Source organism: Labeo rohita, chromosome 6 (assembly GCF_022985175.1).
Source record: "Labeo rohita strain BAU-BD-2019 chromosome 6, IGBB_LRoh.1.0, whole genome shotgun sequence".
NCBI classification, from domain to species: domain Eukaryota; kingdom Metazoa; phylum Chordata; class Actinopteri; order Cypriniformes; family Cyprinidae; genus Labeo; species Labeo rohita.
Window position 1 is genome coordinate 10293579 of NC_066874.1, and position 15056 is coordinate 10308634.

Here is a 15056-nt window from a genome sequence, read left to right on the forward strand (position 1 = left end):
TACGTGTATGTTTTGCCTGTCTTTATTATGATGTGTAGGCTATTATTCTAACAGTAGTTCATAAACAAGGAGATCCTTTGACACCAAGTGTCACACCTCTCTTGTAGCCTACTGAAGCTGGGGGGAACGTATGTCAATCACTCAAATTTTCTTTGGACTTGCACTTTTATTTATACCACTGGGTGAATCCATATGTTGTAGGGGTCTGATGGTAACGTCTAAACAGTTCAGCGCGAAATTTGAAACTGACTGTCGTATTTGCCCTATCGCTAGTCGATCTTGGTAGTTAAATTAAAAGACGTTTCTTGCAAATCCCCAAAGGACTGCTCAGTTTGCATTCGTTTTGGTTGCCACTATGCCTTTCTTGTGTTGAGTTGCCTTGCACTCTCTGTTTCCGCTTGGAAGCATCGCACAGTCATCTCGTTAACTCTTGAGAGGCCGTCGTTTCATAAGAAATAGTAGTAGTCGTTAGTAGTGATGCAGTTACGATGGTCATTGCGTAATTTATATTAAATTGCTTAGCGAAGTTCTAAAAAAATGGCAACCGATAGGCTAGAAGAAAAAGTATATTTTAGACATCCTTTTGTCAATAAGAGTGAAATCGTTGTAAACACAGATTCCATGGAGTCAGTGAGATTTCGGGGCTTTACAAAAGACCTATTCCGAAATTTCAATTACAACAAGATCAGCTGTATTTGTTAGAGGTCACTGTTCATCACTCTTATCTAAATTCAAACCAAGGCTTGGGTTATAGAACCATGTGCTGTTATTTTATTATGGCCCTGAGAAATAGCCCACTAAGAGTCACACTGTCTTGTCAATGATTCACCAAATAATTTACCAAAACTATGGGAATTGTACTTAAATGGGGATTTATTCATATATTTCCACATTCTTTAGAGTTTTCAGTCATTTATCTTGATTTATTTATTTAAATTCAAAAGCAACCAATTGGAATAGCCGGAAGGGGGGTCTAAGTGCCTGAAGCGAGTTCTCTAGACCTGTCAATCTCGCCGGTGCTATCCAATCAACGAGAGCCGTACACCCGACTTCCTTGCATTTGGGGAAAAGACGTGGACGATGTACGCAGCACAGGGTAAACACTCGTGTGTCCTCGAGCTCTGAGGGAGGGACGGAGCTAACTGTCAGCGAGAGAGAGAGAAAGAGAGGGAGGGAGAGTGAGCGAGGGAGAGGAGAGAGAACAAGCGAATGAGAAAGAAGGCATGCAACACTGCTTTGCACTGTAATACTGGATTGTACTTCAACTGGAGCGGTTTGGCAGGTTTAAACACATCAAAACAGAACAAAGAGACAGACTTTACAGCACCATAAAAGAATCTGCAAAAGAAAAGAAATAAAGGGACGGAGCAAGTGAAATCGCTGCGGCTAAATAACAAAAGAATTGAGGAAGAACCACGTTTAATATTTTTCCACTCGGTAACGGAACATACGTTTGGACTTATTATTTTTAAGGGCATATTACAAGTTCTTCAAGCGCCAGAAGTTTCTTGCGGGACAAAGTTTTGAAACAATTTTTTTTTTGTTTTTTTATTTTTCTTTGTTTTCAGACTTTTCATTTAAAAAAGAAAATATAGATCGAAGGACTGTTTGACTTTCGGAGGGGTTTTCAACGCTTGACATAAAAGTGGAATTTATCGTTTCAGTCATTCATATGTTCGAAATATATGAATGCACAAATTATTCAAGAGACGGATTTCGTCCTCTCGCCTACAATATCTTTCTCTTTGCTTTTTGTTGATGGTGTTTGCCAAAACACAAGCCAGACTTTTAAAGTTTGAATAATTCATGAGATATAATTTGCCTGCATTAAAAAAGTTTCTGCAAAAGGGAGGGGGTGATCAGCAAACATATTCATAAGGTTAGCGGAATGGCCACAGCGGCTTCCAACCCTTATCTACCCAGCAGTAGTATATTATCGTCCGGCTCGATCGTGCACTCGGACTCCGGAGGTGGGATGCAGCAGGGTAGTGCTGCGGTAACCTCAGTGTCCGGTGGGTACAGAGGAGACCCAGCGGTTAAAATGGTACAAAGCGATTTCATGCAGGGCGCAATGGCAGCGAGCAACGGGGGACATATGCTGAGCCACGCTCACCAGTGGGTGACGTCCTTGCCTCACGCTGCAGCGGCGGCTGCAGCTGCCGCAGTGGCCGCAGCTGAAGCCGGATCGCCTTGGTCGTCTAGTCCCGTTGGAATGACAGGCAGCCCGCAGCAGCAGCAGGACGTGAAAAATAACTCGGGGAGAGACGATTTGCACTCTGGGACTGCGCTGCATCACAGGCCCCCACATTTAGGTCCCCACCAGACTCACGCGGGTGCCTGGGGTAGCACAACCGCTGCCCACATCCCTTCTCTAACTGGGAGCCAGCAGCAGCAGCAGTCCCTCATATACTCGCAGCCTGGAGGCTTCACGGTGAACGGCATGCTCAGTCCGCCGGGCAGCCAAAGCCTAGTACACCCGGGTCTGGTGCGTGGCGACACCCCGGAGCTCGATCACAGCAGCCACCACCACCACCATCACCACCAGCATCAACACCACCAGCAAGCACACCACGGAGTGAACAGCCACGACCCGCACTCCGACGAGGACACGCCGACGTCGGACGACTTAGAGCACTTTGCCAAGCAGTTCAAACAGCGCCGGATCAAACTGGGCTTCACGCAGGCGGACGTGGGCTTGGCGTTGGGCACCCTGTACGGGAACGTCTTCTCGCAGACCACAATCTGTCGCTTCGAAGCGCTCCAGCTCAGCTTTAAGAACATGTGCAAGCTGAAGCCGCTGCTTAACAAATGGCTGGAGGAAGCAGACTCTTCCACGGGCAGCCCCACCAGCATCGACAAGATAGCGGCTCAGGGCAGAAAGCGCAAGAAGCGCACCTCCATCGAAGTGAGCGTCAAAGGTGCGTTGGAGAGTCACTTCTTGAAATGTCCCAAGCCTTCGGCCCAAGAGATAACCAGTCTGGCGGACAACCTGCAGCTGGAGAAGGAGGTGGTGAGAGTTTGGTTTTGCAATCGGAGACAGAAAGAGAAAAGGATGACGCCCCCAGGAGTGCCGCAGACGCCGGAGGATGTATATTCTCAGGTCGGCAATGTGAGTGCAGATACACCGCCCCCCTCCATGGACTGCAAACGAATGTTCAGTGAGACATAGAACAGCATACAAGACTAAAAAATATTTTATATATGACTAATCTGATAAAACACAGACTATCATCAAGATAGCAAAACATTTTGATACTGTGATTGTGAGGGAATATTGAGACTGCAGATGTGTTATATATTTTTTTCACAAGAAAAAATCACCCCTCTTCCTTCCCAACCCTAAACCGCCCGCTAATCTTCTTCCAGGCCCTTAAATGTCTTAACCTAAAAGGTTGTGTCTGCTCTTTCTTTCAGGGACATTTTTTAGTAGATTACTTAAAAGATGCAAGTTTAACTGGGCCGAGCGAACCGGGCGACCAGAGGGTGACAACTACAAGTTCGTTCCACCAGGTAATATTGGCGCATTAACTTCAACTGAAAAATAACAGAAATTAGCAATGAACAACAAAATCTTTGCCCCCCTACCCTGTTATACCAATGTCTTGTTTGAGAGGCAAAAGACGCAGGCAATTGTGTGTGTTGTTATGGGACATTAAACCTCAAACAAAGGGATGAAATTCAACTGAAACAATGCGAAGAACAGTGGCATCCACGAAGCTTCCATCCAACTTGGCAGAGAAGACTGCATGGTTTGATATTATCCAAAAATATGGAATGGATTTTTTTTTCTTCTGGCCTTCCAATCCTTACAAAAACAACAAAAGACTGCCCTCAGTTTCTGATCTCTGAGATCACATCTTTTGAATTTTTTTTAATGTAAAGAACTGAATCTTATGTGGATTTTTGAGGACAAATTTAAATCAAAGATGACTTTTGAAAAGACTGAATATTCCGCAGCTGCACCTCTTTGAAAATCTTCTGTGCGAACATCCGTTGCCAAGTGGGCCAGAGCTGGTGCTGTGGATGTTTTCATGTGCTGCCATTTCCAAGCAGTATTCTTTGGTAGGTTTTAATAAACAAGACTATGTAAAGCCGGCAATATAGATTCATTAGATCAGATGCTGATCGGAATTATTTACTTAATATTTTTCATTAAAATGCTTTGTTTTAATATTTTATTCGGGATACATACGAACTATTCCAAACAGTTATTTATTTCCCCCCAGACTTGTGTAAAATGTTTTTTCCCTGTTTTTGTTGTTGACCTTATTTGTTTTAATTTTGTATTCTCATTTTTAAAAGAGCACAAATCTACACGAGCTGACTTTGACAGTAGGTAATAAGGGTATATTTTGATGTGATGATTTGATTGTAATTTAATTTCAGTAGTGATTCCGTAAGAGATGATCGAGAACAATAAATTTGTTAGAATGAAACAAAATTGTGTCTTGTGCCTAAGATCGTAGATGTTTCTAGTTTTTTAGGATGCTCTTTGAGCAATATTTAGCCAAATGCATTTTAAAATGATGACTGCTGAATATTAATAGCCTTATGTTATGACATGCAGAATAGAAATTACTCTCGAAAACCACACCTTTCTATTATTATGCCAACAATATAGAGATGTACAAAAAAATACAACCGTCATGTAAACATTTCACACAATGCATTTTTCTAAAATAAATAAATAAATAAAAATAGATCAGTGGAACGTGACAATCGTTTAGGCCTCGATAAAAAGCATTACCGGGAGTTTATTTCGGTCATTTCTAGAACTTTTAGAATTTCTATTAAGCTAACATTCTCCTCTTAGACTAACCAGCAAAAGTGTCACCGCTGTAAATTACTTCAGTGTGTAACCATTTTGTTAGCAGGATGAAATGTGTCTCTGTGACAAGTAATAGAGATAGCAACGTTCAGTAAATCTCACGAGAGGAAAGCACAGAAAAGTTGATCGCTTGTGGAGGTGGAGTGTTTACAGTGTCAAGCGCTTTTGTGTAGTATACCTGTTTTATAGCGTTCACGCCAGCTGTCAAATCCACATGCCTTCTATCAACCCGATCATCATGGTTTTTTTTTTGTTTTGTTTTTTTTTTTTTGACGTATTTTTATTCAGTATTAAACTGGTCTGCTTATTGCAAGAACCTTCCTATCTATCTATCTATCTATCTATCTATCTAAAATATTGCTAAATAATCACTTTTTTAAATAATACATAGTCCTTGTACATAACCCTAAAAACTAAAACACGTGTTTACGGACATTTTGCATATGCATGCGTTTTTATTGCATTTTTAACATTCGATCAGTCGAGTTCTTCAGGAATAGCAAAATATTACAACATGCAGTTTATATTTTTTTCAACAACTGAATTTCTCAATTTCTCAGTGAATTTCGCGTCTGCTTCATGCATGTGTGATGACCTAAATATGGAATTGTTTTTATTATTTATTTTATTTTTTTTTGTATATAGTCTCGCAAAGACCATCTTATGCGTTTTGCTCTTTAAAATAAATCAGATTACTTGATTTTACAGCGGATTGCCAATACTCCCAAGACTAAAAAAATAGGCCTGTATGTAATGTAATTTATGCTGTAAACTTTAGTCGGTATAAACATGTCATAAAATTATTTTATGTTATATTTCTAACATTATTCATGTAAGCTTAATTATGTTGAGGATGAAATATTATTCTGAGCTAGGCCTCATACATAAAACGAAGTGTTTTGTAAGCGGGCGAAAACGACAGTGTGATCGCTTCAACTTTTTCTTGGGATGACTATTCAGCAAAACGTGCAATTCCCTCTCTCTAAGATTTAAATTTCGCGGATGAATTCCCATACACTAGTTGCTTAGCAACTAAATTCAATCAATGTTATAGAAGTATGCATCCCTTCTCTTTGTCCCCAATAATAAGAGTTCCAGTCTGACATTCAGACTGATTTTGTGCGACCCGAGTTAAAGAAATTCTGTCATTGAGAAGTAGGCTAAATTAAATCATAATTAAAATGTAGACATTTTGAGGGGAAAAATCAGCTAATGTAAGAAAACAAAACCCGGCTAATGTATGTTTGCTGCAAGAAGATTTAAATTTCGTGGTGTTTGCAGTATTATTTATTAAATATACTTTAGGTTTAGAGCAAAATGTCCGGACAAAAATCTTTTGGGGTCTGTCTTCAACATAATTTTTGATGTCCAATAACCCTATTTTTCTTTCGGGTGTTAGCATTGCATAAATATTAAAAAAGTAGTATTTTAATGTACTAATTTTTTTCCAATTTAGCTTTCTGTAGTTAGCAGGAGGCCTGGAATATGTTAAGCAAGCTCCTGACAAACTGCACTAAACTCCATAGTACTGTCACATGACTTTCGACCCACGTGCTCGGATGTATCCACTGCTGATAAAATATAGGCAAGAACTACGAAGATTAGAAAAATTCCCAGGTTCCTTTCTTTCTTTCTTTTTTCTGGACTCAGGGTTCAGACCGTTGTGCCGCAAATTATTTGGTAAACTTTACTTTTATTTTTTTACTTTTTTATTTTTATTTTAAAGGCAGCTCAAATTATTATAAGCCTTTTAGATTTGTAAGTATGAGGGTCTTTCATAAATAATTGAGCAGTTCTCGTTTTTTTCTACACCCACCTTTTAGCCCAAATAACATGTATTTTATTCCATTATGTTTTATTGCCAAACCTATTAAAGAAACCACAATTGCCTCACTATCAAATAATCTATCAAACAAAGTGTTAACACTACCTAAAGTCCTGAAGTCCAAGTAACTGTAATAGCTATATGTGTATATTTGTAACAGTAATATATAACGTTACACCGGTACTTTTGGAAAGACGCTTCAACCTGACCAGTGACTGAAAATTCAGAATACAGCTATACAGTAGAGGCCTACCTCGACTACTACATGCTAATGGTTCACACGCCATAAACTTTTTTCAGAACTCACATCGAAAACATTAGTGAAGAAATGTGTAATTTGAAAAGAATAATAATTAAAATAATATCGAGTGAATGACATCGCGATGGGAGTCCAGCTACTATCATAAAATAAATTTGGATATAATTTATTCTTTTATTTTTAAATGCAGGCTAATTTGGGGCCATAATTACTTGTCACTAGATTTTTAACGAGCAGTTTTAAACAGGATATCAGACAATACGTTTTTGTATATGCTATAAAAGCATATTACAATTTGTTAACGAAATTCCACGTTGAACATTGCATATAATATCACAATAACCAACAAGATATTTTATACAGACTGAATATCGTGGTCTCAACAAACGGAACACAAACACTTGTTTTGATCAGTGTCAAAAAAGGTAGACTAGTGGTAATTTAATCGATGAGGTTTCCACACTTGATTGTTAAGTCTATTTTTAGACGAACAGAAATAGGCCAGACTGTTTGCGTTTTTTATTTTATTTTTTTTATTTTTTTGTTGTTGTTTTGTTTTTTTAACTTAGATGTTTCTTTTTGTCTCTGAACCCCTCGTGCTGTGCACATGCGTAATGCTCTTACATGGGACATTTCTCAGTGGGGAGACGTCCTTCAGACCGCCTTCGTTAATCCATGTTCTATTGTCATTATGTTGGTAATAAGCAGTAAGTAGAAATGGTTGTAAGTTTTAAACATCTGTATTGTTCTACTGCAAAATCACTGTATTTTACTATTCTGGGCAGAATGCTTGATTTTTATATTAGTCATTCGTCACAGTTTATTTATAAATGAGGTTGTGTCAAATTATAGAATAGATTTACTTAAATGTTTTAATCTTTGTATAGACTTATTTGAATTAGCTTTTTAAAAACTATTTATTTAGTTGTTAAAAAGTATTACTTCTCATATTGGTCGACCACTCAGCTCGAGGAAAAGTTAGTTACGCGCACGTGTTTTTTTTTAGATTTATAAATTCTGCATATAATGCATTTCTTATTCTTGTTCTTATTTATTGTTTACATATATCCACTATGCATACTCATTACACATATTAAAAAAAGTATTAAAACACAAAATAGCGATAATTATAATTAATATTATAATTTATTAGCAAGTAACAACACTCTTTGCTATATTTGCTTTAACTATATTCGAGTAAAAACGTATAATAAAATCAAGAACAGGATCCAGACAGACTCAGTCACTGTACATGCAGTAATGCTGTACATAGACTAACTTAAGCTGCCGTAGCGTGTCATAAGGGCCCTCAGAACTCCATGGAAGTCCCCAGTTGTGCTGTCTGGAGGACCAGCCACTCCCAGTCACTCTCTCCCTCTGGAGACACACTGTAAACGCCGTTCATGTTCAGCGGGCGCAGGTGCTACTCCCCTCTGCAAACCAGAGATTACATTTCCATCACATGCCTCCTGAAGTCATGTGAAACAATAACCAGACACATTTACGCAATGCTAAAGCCACACTAGGCCACGTATGTGAACTCTTTATTGTTAACTTGGAGCATTTATACCAAAATGTAGGCTATATTTACACTTCATTAGCCTATTTTTATTATCCACACATATATTTTTTTCTATATTGGCGTTTTTCTGTGTATTTTATCAGTTTAATATTATTAAGCAGTAGTGTTTTCCTCCTTGCTGTATAGTAACGATTCCTGCATGGTGTCTCATTGAGATCCCAGCCTTTTTAGACAGAGAATTGTGCAGACTTAGCTCCTGTCACTCGGGTCCCTGGTGGTGTCTAATGAGTTCTTGTGCTGAGTGCGGATACCGTAAATGAATGTATAGTCTTATACCCTAAAACAACTACGTAGCCTAAATGAATAAGTAGCCTTTATTCAAAACTAACACGGTAACATTCAGAAATTGTAGTAAGACTGGACCATTCGGACCACTGGTGAAACTGATCGCTCCGGATCATATGCCCAAGCGGTATGCAGTGCGCGCTGGGCACCGCGTGCCCTCCGCCGCTCTTGAGCGCGAGAATAGAGCTTAATGAAATATGTATGCAGAGTGACGTGACGTGTGGGGTTTCCTTTCTATAGAATGAGAAGTTCAAGTCTCTGTGCTTTGAGGGACAGACAAGGAGACGGACAGGTGAGGAAAAGGGCCACTGGACTAGGGTTGAGTGTATTTTAATTACTTAAAATACCAGTTCATAAACTGTTTGGTGGAATATAAAATGATGTACAAGGTGTTTAGCAGATATAGTAAGAATATATAGTAAGATAATATAAACAGACTTTATTATAACCTGTTTGTTTGTTTGTTTTAATTCACATTAAATGCAGGCCCTTTACAATGTTATGTCGCCAATCTATATTTATAAAAAAAAGCTAGTAGCTAGTTTGTTGCTTTGCAAACTGTAATATATTGACATTTATTTCAATTAGCCATTGGCCAGAGCTATTCTGTTGTTCTGTAAATTTAGTTTATACTTCACAGTAAATTAATCTTAGAATGACCTATAATTGTAGACTCAAATTATTACATACTTTTTTTTATTTAAGAAAATATCTGTATTAAAAAGTAATAAAAATATTATTGTTGTTAGTAGTAATATAGTTAAGTAGTAGCATTAAGAAAATAATACGTGCCATTACATTAAGTTAACTGATTATAGACTGCATTAGGCGTTTTTGTTGTCCGTTCCGTGATTTAGGCCTGCCTATATTTTTTTTTTTTACTCTTGAACCAGAATAGTCAAGAAAATATCTGTGTAGTTGTGGAAAAAAAAAATGTGGGTTGACTACTATCTCGAAGGAATTCCTGTCTTTTTCAAGTCAGTGCATCCTTGTAAGCTCAACAACACCCATATAGCCGTACTACACTCTACTACGCAGCTGGGCCGAATACTTCCATGGCCCAACAGCGCCATCTGCCGTTTTGTACGGAGGCGTTGTATCACGGTTAATCACAAAGATGAACCAGTTAAGATTTGGGTTTTTATATGTATACTAAATACATTAATTTACAAGGATTCCATTATATACAAGGATTTATTTACTACTTTAGCTTACTTTACTTAAAAATAGCACTTATTTGATTAAGCGGATATTAGATAGGCCTAATAGATACATTTTCATATTAGACCTAGTGTTGCACTTTTTTTCTCGAAAAGTTTTTCAACTCTTGAGAGTGACACTTTACATAAATTTGAACCTAAACAATTACTACTACATTTTTTACGGTCTAAAAAAAAAAAAGTCCGGAGATCTACTTTTGGCTGTAGTCTACATTTTACTCGACCACCTGGTAAGCTGTCGAAAATCCAACTGATCATGACTGGTTTACCGAAACGTTAGGATGTTAGTAGTAGCACTTAAATTGTCTTTAATCTGTAGGTTAAGACACGTTTCCCAAAATTACAGTTATTTTAGCAGTTGTAGTAAAAACGTCCGTAAATTAACGAAAGCCCCGGGCCACTCATAAGCCTATTACGTGCAACTTTAATAGCTCTTTCCGCTTACCTTCATAGTTTTTTGGAGAGAAAGAACACAAAATAGTGCATTCATGTTAATGCATTTGTATTTTTACAAAGCCTCTGAAAATTATAACGTAGAATGCAATGGATGGATGAAAATAAATAAATGAATAGTCTTAGTAAAATCTACTTTAGCGTGCATGCCACGTGACATTATTATGGGTGAACTTCAGACAGGCTTACTTTGTAAAACAATTTACTAATTGCAATAGAAGGATGATATATTCTTAATAATAACAGTAGTTTCCACAAGAAACACCTAATAACTAAGTATATTCATATATAGTACTGACTATGGGCCTACATAAAGGTTAACATATCTGTTTTGAGGAATATGCTGATTAACTTTTAAGATCTTCTTAACAAGTTAACGTATTGTGTATGTTTTGGAAGTATTTTTTAGTTTCAAAAACATCATCAGGAAACTATCTCTACTATATCACCTCAACAGGACATCATCTGGTATTTTAAGCTACTGGTGGAATGCAGAGATTCTTTCATATAAACTGCATGTTCATATGAAACTAAAAAAATGTAAACTGTATTGTATTTGTGCCCTATACAAAGTTAATCTATTAAACTATATTTCATAAAGCCCATAAAACATCTGTGAGATATACAAACACAATAATATTAAAATAATTTTGGTGAGAAATCTTTGTTGGATTTTGAGTGTTATTTATAGTTATAAATCTTTAATACTGACAAATCATTTAACTAATATCCACCTTGAAATGACTAAACATATGTCAACAAGCAAATCAAAATCATCATTATATAAAGTCATTTTGCATTTGTTACTGAAAACATTTTTAGAAACAATCTCTAATTAATGAATGTAATTGTGGCTGGTACATAGTATATATTATTTGCTTGCAAAATTAAAAAAAAAGGCTTGTATTTGAACAAGTTTTGCAAGAATCCTTCATCCAAGCCATTAGATCTGTTCTGTCGAGAATACAGAGAGTAATTCGCTAATATTAACAATATGAGGCCTTCCGGGAAATGTTGTTAGTTTATTGCAGTTTTCAATAGTAAAGTGCTTCTCAATTACACCATGTAACTTCGTATTAGTTCCCAAGCCTCCGGTTTTGAGAATCTCTGTGTTTTGCAGCCCCCTCCCAGACTGAGGATAATTGGAGTTCCATTAATCACTCAAATCCATGGCTTCCACATGCCGTCTGATCACAAATGTTAAGTTGCCACGCTCTTGTTTGAGAGGAATAAATTTAGCCTGGATCAGGATGGATGGTGGTGGAGATGTTGGGGGGATCGATGGTCCTCAGGGGTCTGGTGACATCTCCAGCCATACGCCTACCTCTGCGTCATGGCGGCCCGCCAACTGAGGTCAGCTATCCCAGCAGGCCGTTCACTTCAGCAGCAGTTACCAAGGTGACAGCATGTCAGAGCTTTGGCTGCTTGGAGCGGGCTTGTAGGGAGCTGATGCATCACCTCCTTGATGGATTTGTCAATAGTGCTTAGACCAGGAGGGGCAGCAGCCCGCACGACACCCACTGTCCCAAAACACACGCGTGCAAGTGCCATCCCATCCAGAGATCATCCCTGGGTTTGGATAGGCATGTGCTTTCCTATACATCCATTGGTTAAGCAAAGTATCAGCGGCTCTTGGACAAGAAGGAAAATGGAATTACAGTATCCTCAGAGGCCCCGGGAGGAGGACAGAGAAGCTGGAAGAGGGGCTGTTGGGTTCAATGTCTCATTAACCAGGTAGGGATTTAGAGCATAGAGCATCTGAGCCGTCTTTAGCTCAGAGAGTTGCAGTGTAACCATTTATAGGTTTCAGGGTTTAATAGATTACTAATAATTGGACCCACATATCCTAGGTTAGGTATTACTGCCTGAAGCCAATAAATAGATCACTGTGAATGGATGCCACAGCTCTTTTGCTTAAACAGAGATCAGTAATGCAGCACTGGAAAATCTTTTCCAGATAAGAGGAGTAAGTGTGAGAAAGTGAGTGGAAGTTTGTTTGCATGCATGTGCAGCAGATTCAGTGGGTTTTCTACAATAAAACAGTAGATACTATAATTGACAGGTTCTTGTTTTGAAAGAAAGTTGTCCATAGCCTAAATGGCTTCTGTAACTCTTTTCAGAAGGGGAGATGAGGATAAAAGGCTCAAAGGTGCTCGACAGCAGCCCTCATTAGGACAACACCAGGTGTGGGAGAGTTAACGCCTGGTCACTCATTTACCAACCCCAGACGGCAAAGATTCAACTAATCCACTCACCGTTGTAAACTCACTCACCGAGGGTTTGATACGAGAGTGATTAACCTCAAACATCAAAAGTGACCCGCCAGAAATGCACGAAGATGAAGAAATGTAGAAAACTTGGTTAGACATCTGTAGTGCACTCGCAAGCGTCGTATGTGCCGATTCTCAAGTCATTAAAGGCTTTACTCCCAGAAATAATAGTAATTAATTGGTGTAATACACAAAGGACATAATTATCTTTTTTTCTGTACTGGCACATATTTAATTACCCGTAATTGTTCCCCGAGCCTTGTTCAAAAGGGGTGTAGACTAGACAATCATAATGCATTATGCTCTAATCCTATATTTGGTTTTGCAAAGGAGATATCACTATATCAAAGAATATATACAGCGACTACTGAACAAAAACATCTCGAAACTCATTCTCAGGTCAGGTTTACATCATCAGTAGATCGTCTTATGTGAAGAGCATTATATATGTTAATAACTGCCAGATTTATCCCTTTTCTCTCACAGACCAAAAGAACAAAACTACTGATTAACGTGAATTCTTGTGAAGTGTGGCCATATCTGAGAGTGTTGGGAGCTAAATTTGCCCCCTGTGCAGAGGGCTGAGGGCAGCCGCGCGGCTCCTTGAACACAAGATGGAGTTTAATAAGTAAACAGAACAGCGAGAGGACAGAGACTCTGATCATGGGCCTGTTCGCCCACCCCGGCCCCCTGCAAGCCAGGCGAGCTGATTAGCTCTGCCGATTGTACCTAGTAATTGCAGTGCCATGACCCCCTCCAGGCAAATATTAGATTTTAGTGGTTTAACCTTTGCAGTCTACAGTGGGTTTAAATTGCCTGTGCAGATGTTGGGGAGCCCAGCGGTAGCCGGAGAGCCGATGTCCTCTCATCAGCGGAGGGAGATGTCTCAAGACTCCCGGTCCTTATTATCCCTGTCTCATTTAGAGCAACTCTTTAAGTCTGATTGGTAGTGTCATTTCTCGCCCAAGACTTTGCACCGATATCATCTACTTTGTTGTTTAAAGTGTTTATAATTGTGTGCACCAATGCCGCTGTGCACTAGCGATTAAAAGATGGAGTGAACATTGTATGTACGAATCCCCCAAATTAATGCGTCGCTTCAAACAGGGATATTATGCTGGGAATGTAGTTAAAGGTAGCAGGACGAGGGGGTGCCCCTTGCGGGGCAAGTCCATTAGCAGGAAATGTTCATGAGATGAAGCGGTAGGAAGTTTTTCTAAGGTCAGTCTCAGCTACTCCGGAGGGTCGTATTACTCCCGTCCTGTCTGGGGTCTTGAACCTCTTCCTCCCAAGCGACGGGCAGCTGCATCCCACGGCCTCTTTCTCCGCACTGCCTAGTAATGGCTTCCTTCCTGTAGTCACCAGCGGGACCCCACCTCAGACGCTTACCTGGGGAAAAAAAGACAGACGCGAGATGAAGGAGGGGGAAAGACACTGGTCTTTTCATCCATGGGAAGCAGGGAAGGAACCCTTCAACTTGTCTCAGGCTGGAAACCCAATACAGCCAATCCACTGGTGTGTGTGTGTGTGTGTTTGGGGGGCCTACAAAGTGGTTCCATCTGAGAGCAGGAGAAGGAGACTCACACGGGATACGGCCTACACACATAACACAAAGCTGACAGATCCGAGCTCTGATCTGTCATTACAATATTGTGTAGACGAACCGAGGTGTACGACATGAGATGAATGAGATACGTTGAGAAAAACTGGCGCAAGTTCTGGCTGTAGCCCCATGACCACATAAGCCTGCAAAGGAGGCATTAGCGGAGCTGGCAGAGGCAAAGCACTTCACTGATCTAAATCGCCCCATTCTTCCTTATCAGCAGTGTGTGGGGAGCAATACTCAGGTAGCCCCCCACAGGCCCATCGCTAAAAGCCCTAATATCTGTGGACGTCCGTGGCCACGGCCCAATCTGCCGCGGCGGTCGATTTGTTTCACGCACTGCCAGAAGTGCTTTGTAATTAGGCTGATATTGATGAGGCCTGATTCCAGCAGGTAATCACTGGCAGTTCAGCTTCTCTCCGCTCCTCAGCAAAACGTCTCTATTTATTACAGAGCTTTTGCTATCAATTAAAGGCCACTCCACGCGCGGCTCTTTGATAATCAGTCGGATGATTTCCGTGGCTGTCGGAGGGCAGATATGAAATCTGGATAAGCATTCTCCACGGATGCCTCGGGAGCATTACGCTATAACAATACTGGAGGTTTCAGCATTGGAAAGACCTCGCTTCAAGGACTTGAAGGTTTCATTAAAAGTCCATTTCCTAAATAAGCTCGCTCTGGAAAAACAATGTAAATAAAACAGTGATTTCCTAAGAGCAGGCTCTGCCAGA

General features: G+C 39.6%; 1 protein-coding gene across 2 annotated transcripts; it reads left to right on the forward strand.

Moving 5' to 3' along the window:
* Positions 1–470: 470 nt before the first annotated feature.
* pou3f3b (POU class 3 homeobox 3b) lies at positions 471–4435 on the forward strand. Of its 2 annotated transcripts, none has more exons than XM_051113378.1 (2): positions 471–3100; positions 3415–4435. In XM_051113378.1, the coding sequence occupies exons 1-2, from the start codon at positions 1889–1891 to the stop codon at positions 3526–3528; spliced, it is 1326 nt and encodes a 441-aa protein (XP_050969335.1). In that variant the 5' UTR covers positions 471–1888; the 3' UTR covers positions 3529–4435. The 2 variants fall into 2 exon arrangements, with proteins under 2 accessions (XP_050969335.1, XP_050969334.1); XM_051113377.1 differs by having other exon boundaries at positions 474–3109.
* The last annotated feature ends 10621 nt before the right edge of the window (positions 4436–15056 follow it).

Coding starts and splice junctions, on each gene's coding strand:
- pou3f3b (XM_051113377.1), top strand. CDS start 1,889: ATGGCCACAGCGGCTTCCAACCCTTATCTACCCAGCAGTAGTATATTA. Junction 3,110..3,414: donor TATATTCTCAGGTCGGCAAT/GTGAGTGCAGAT, acceptor TCTTTCTTTCAG/GGACATTTTTTAGTAGATTA.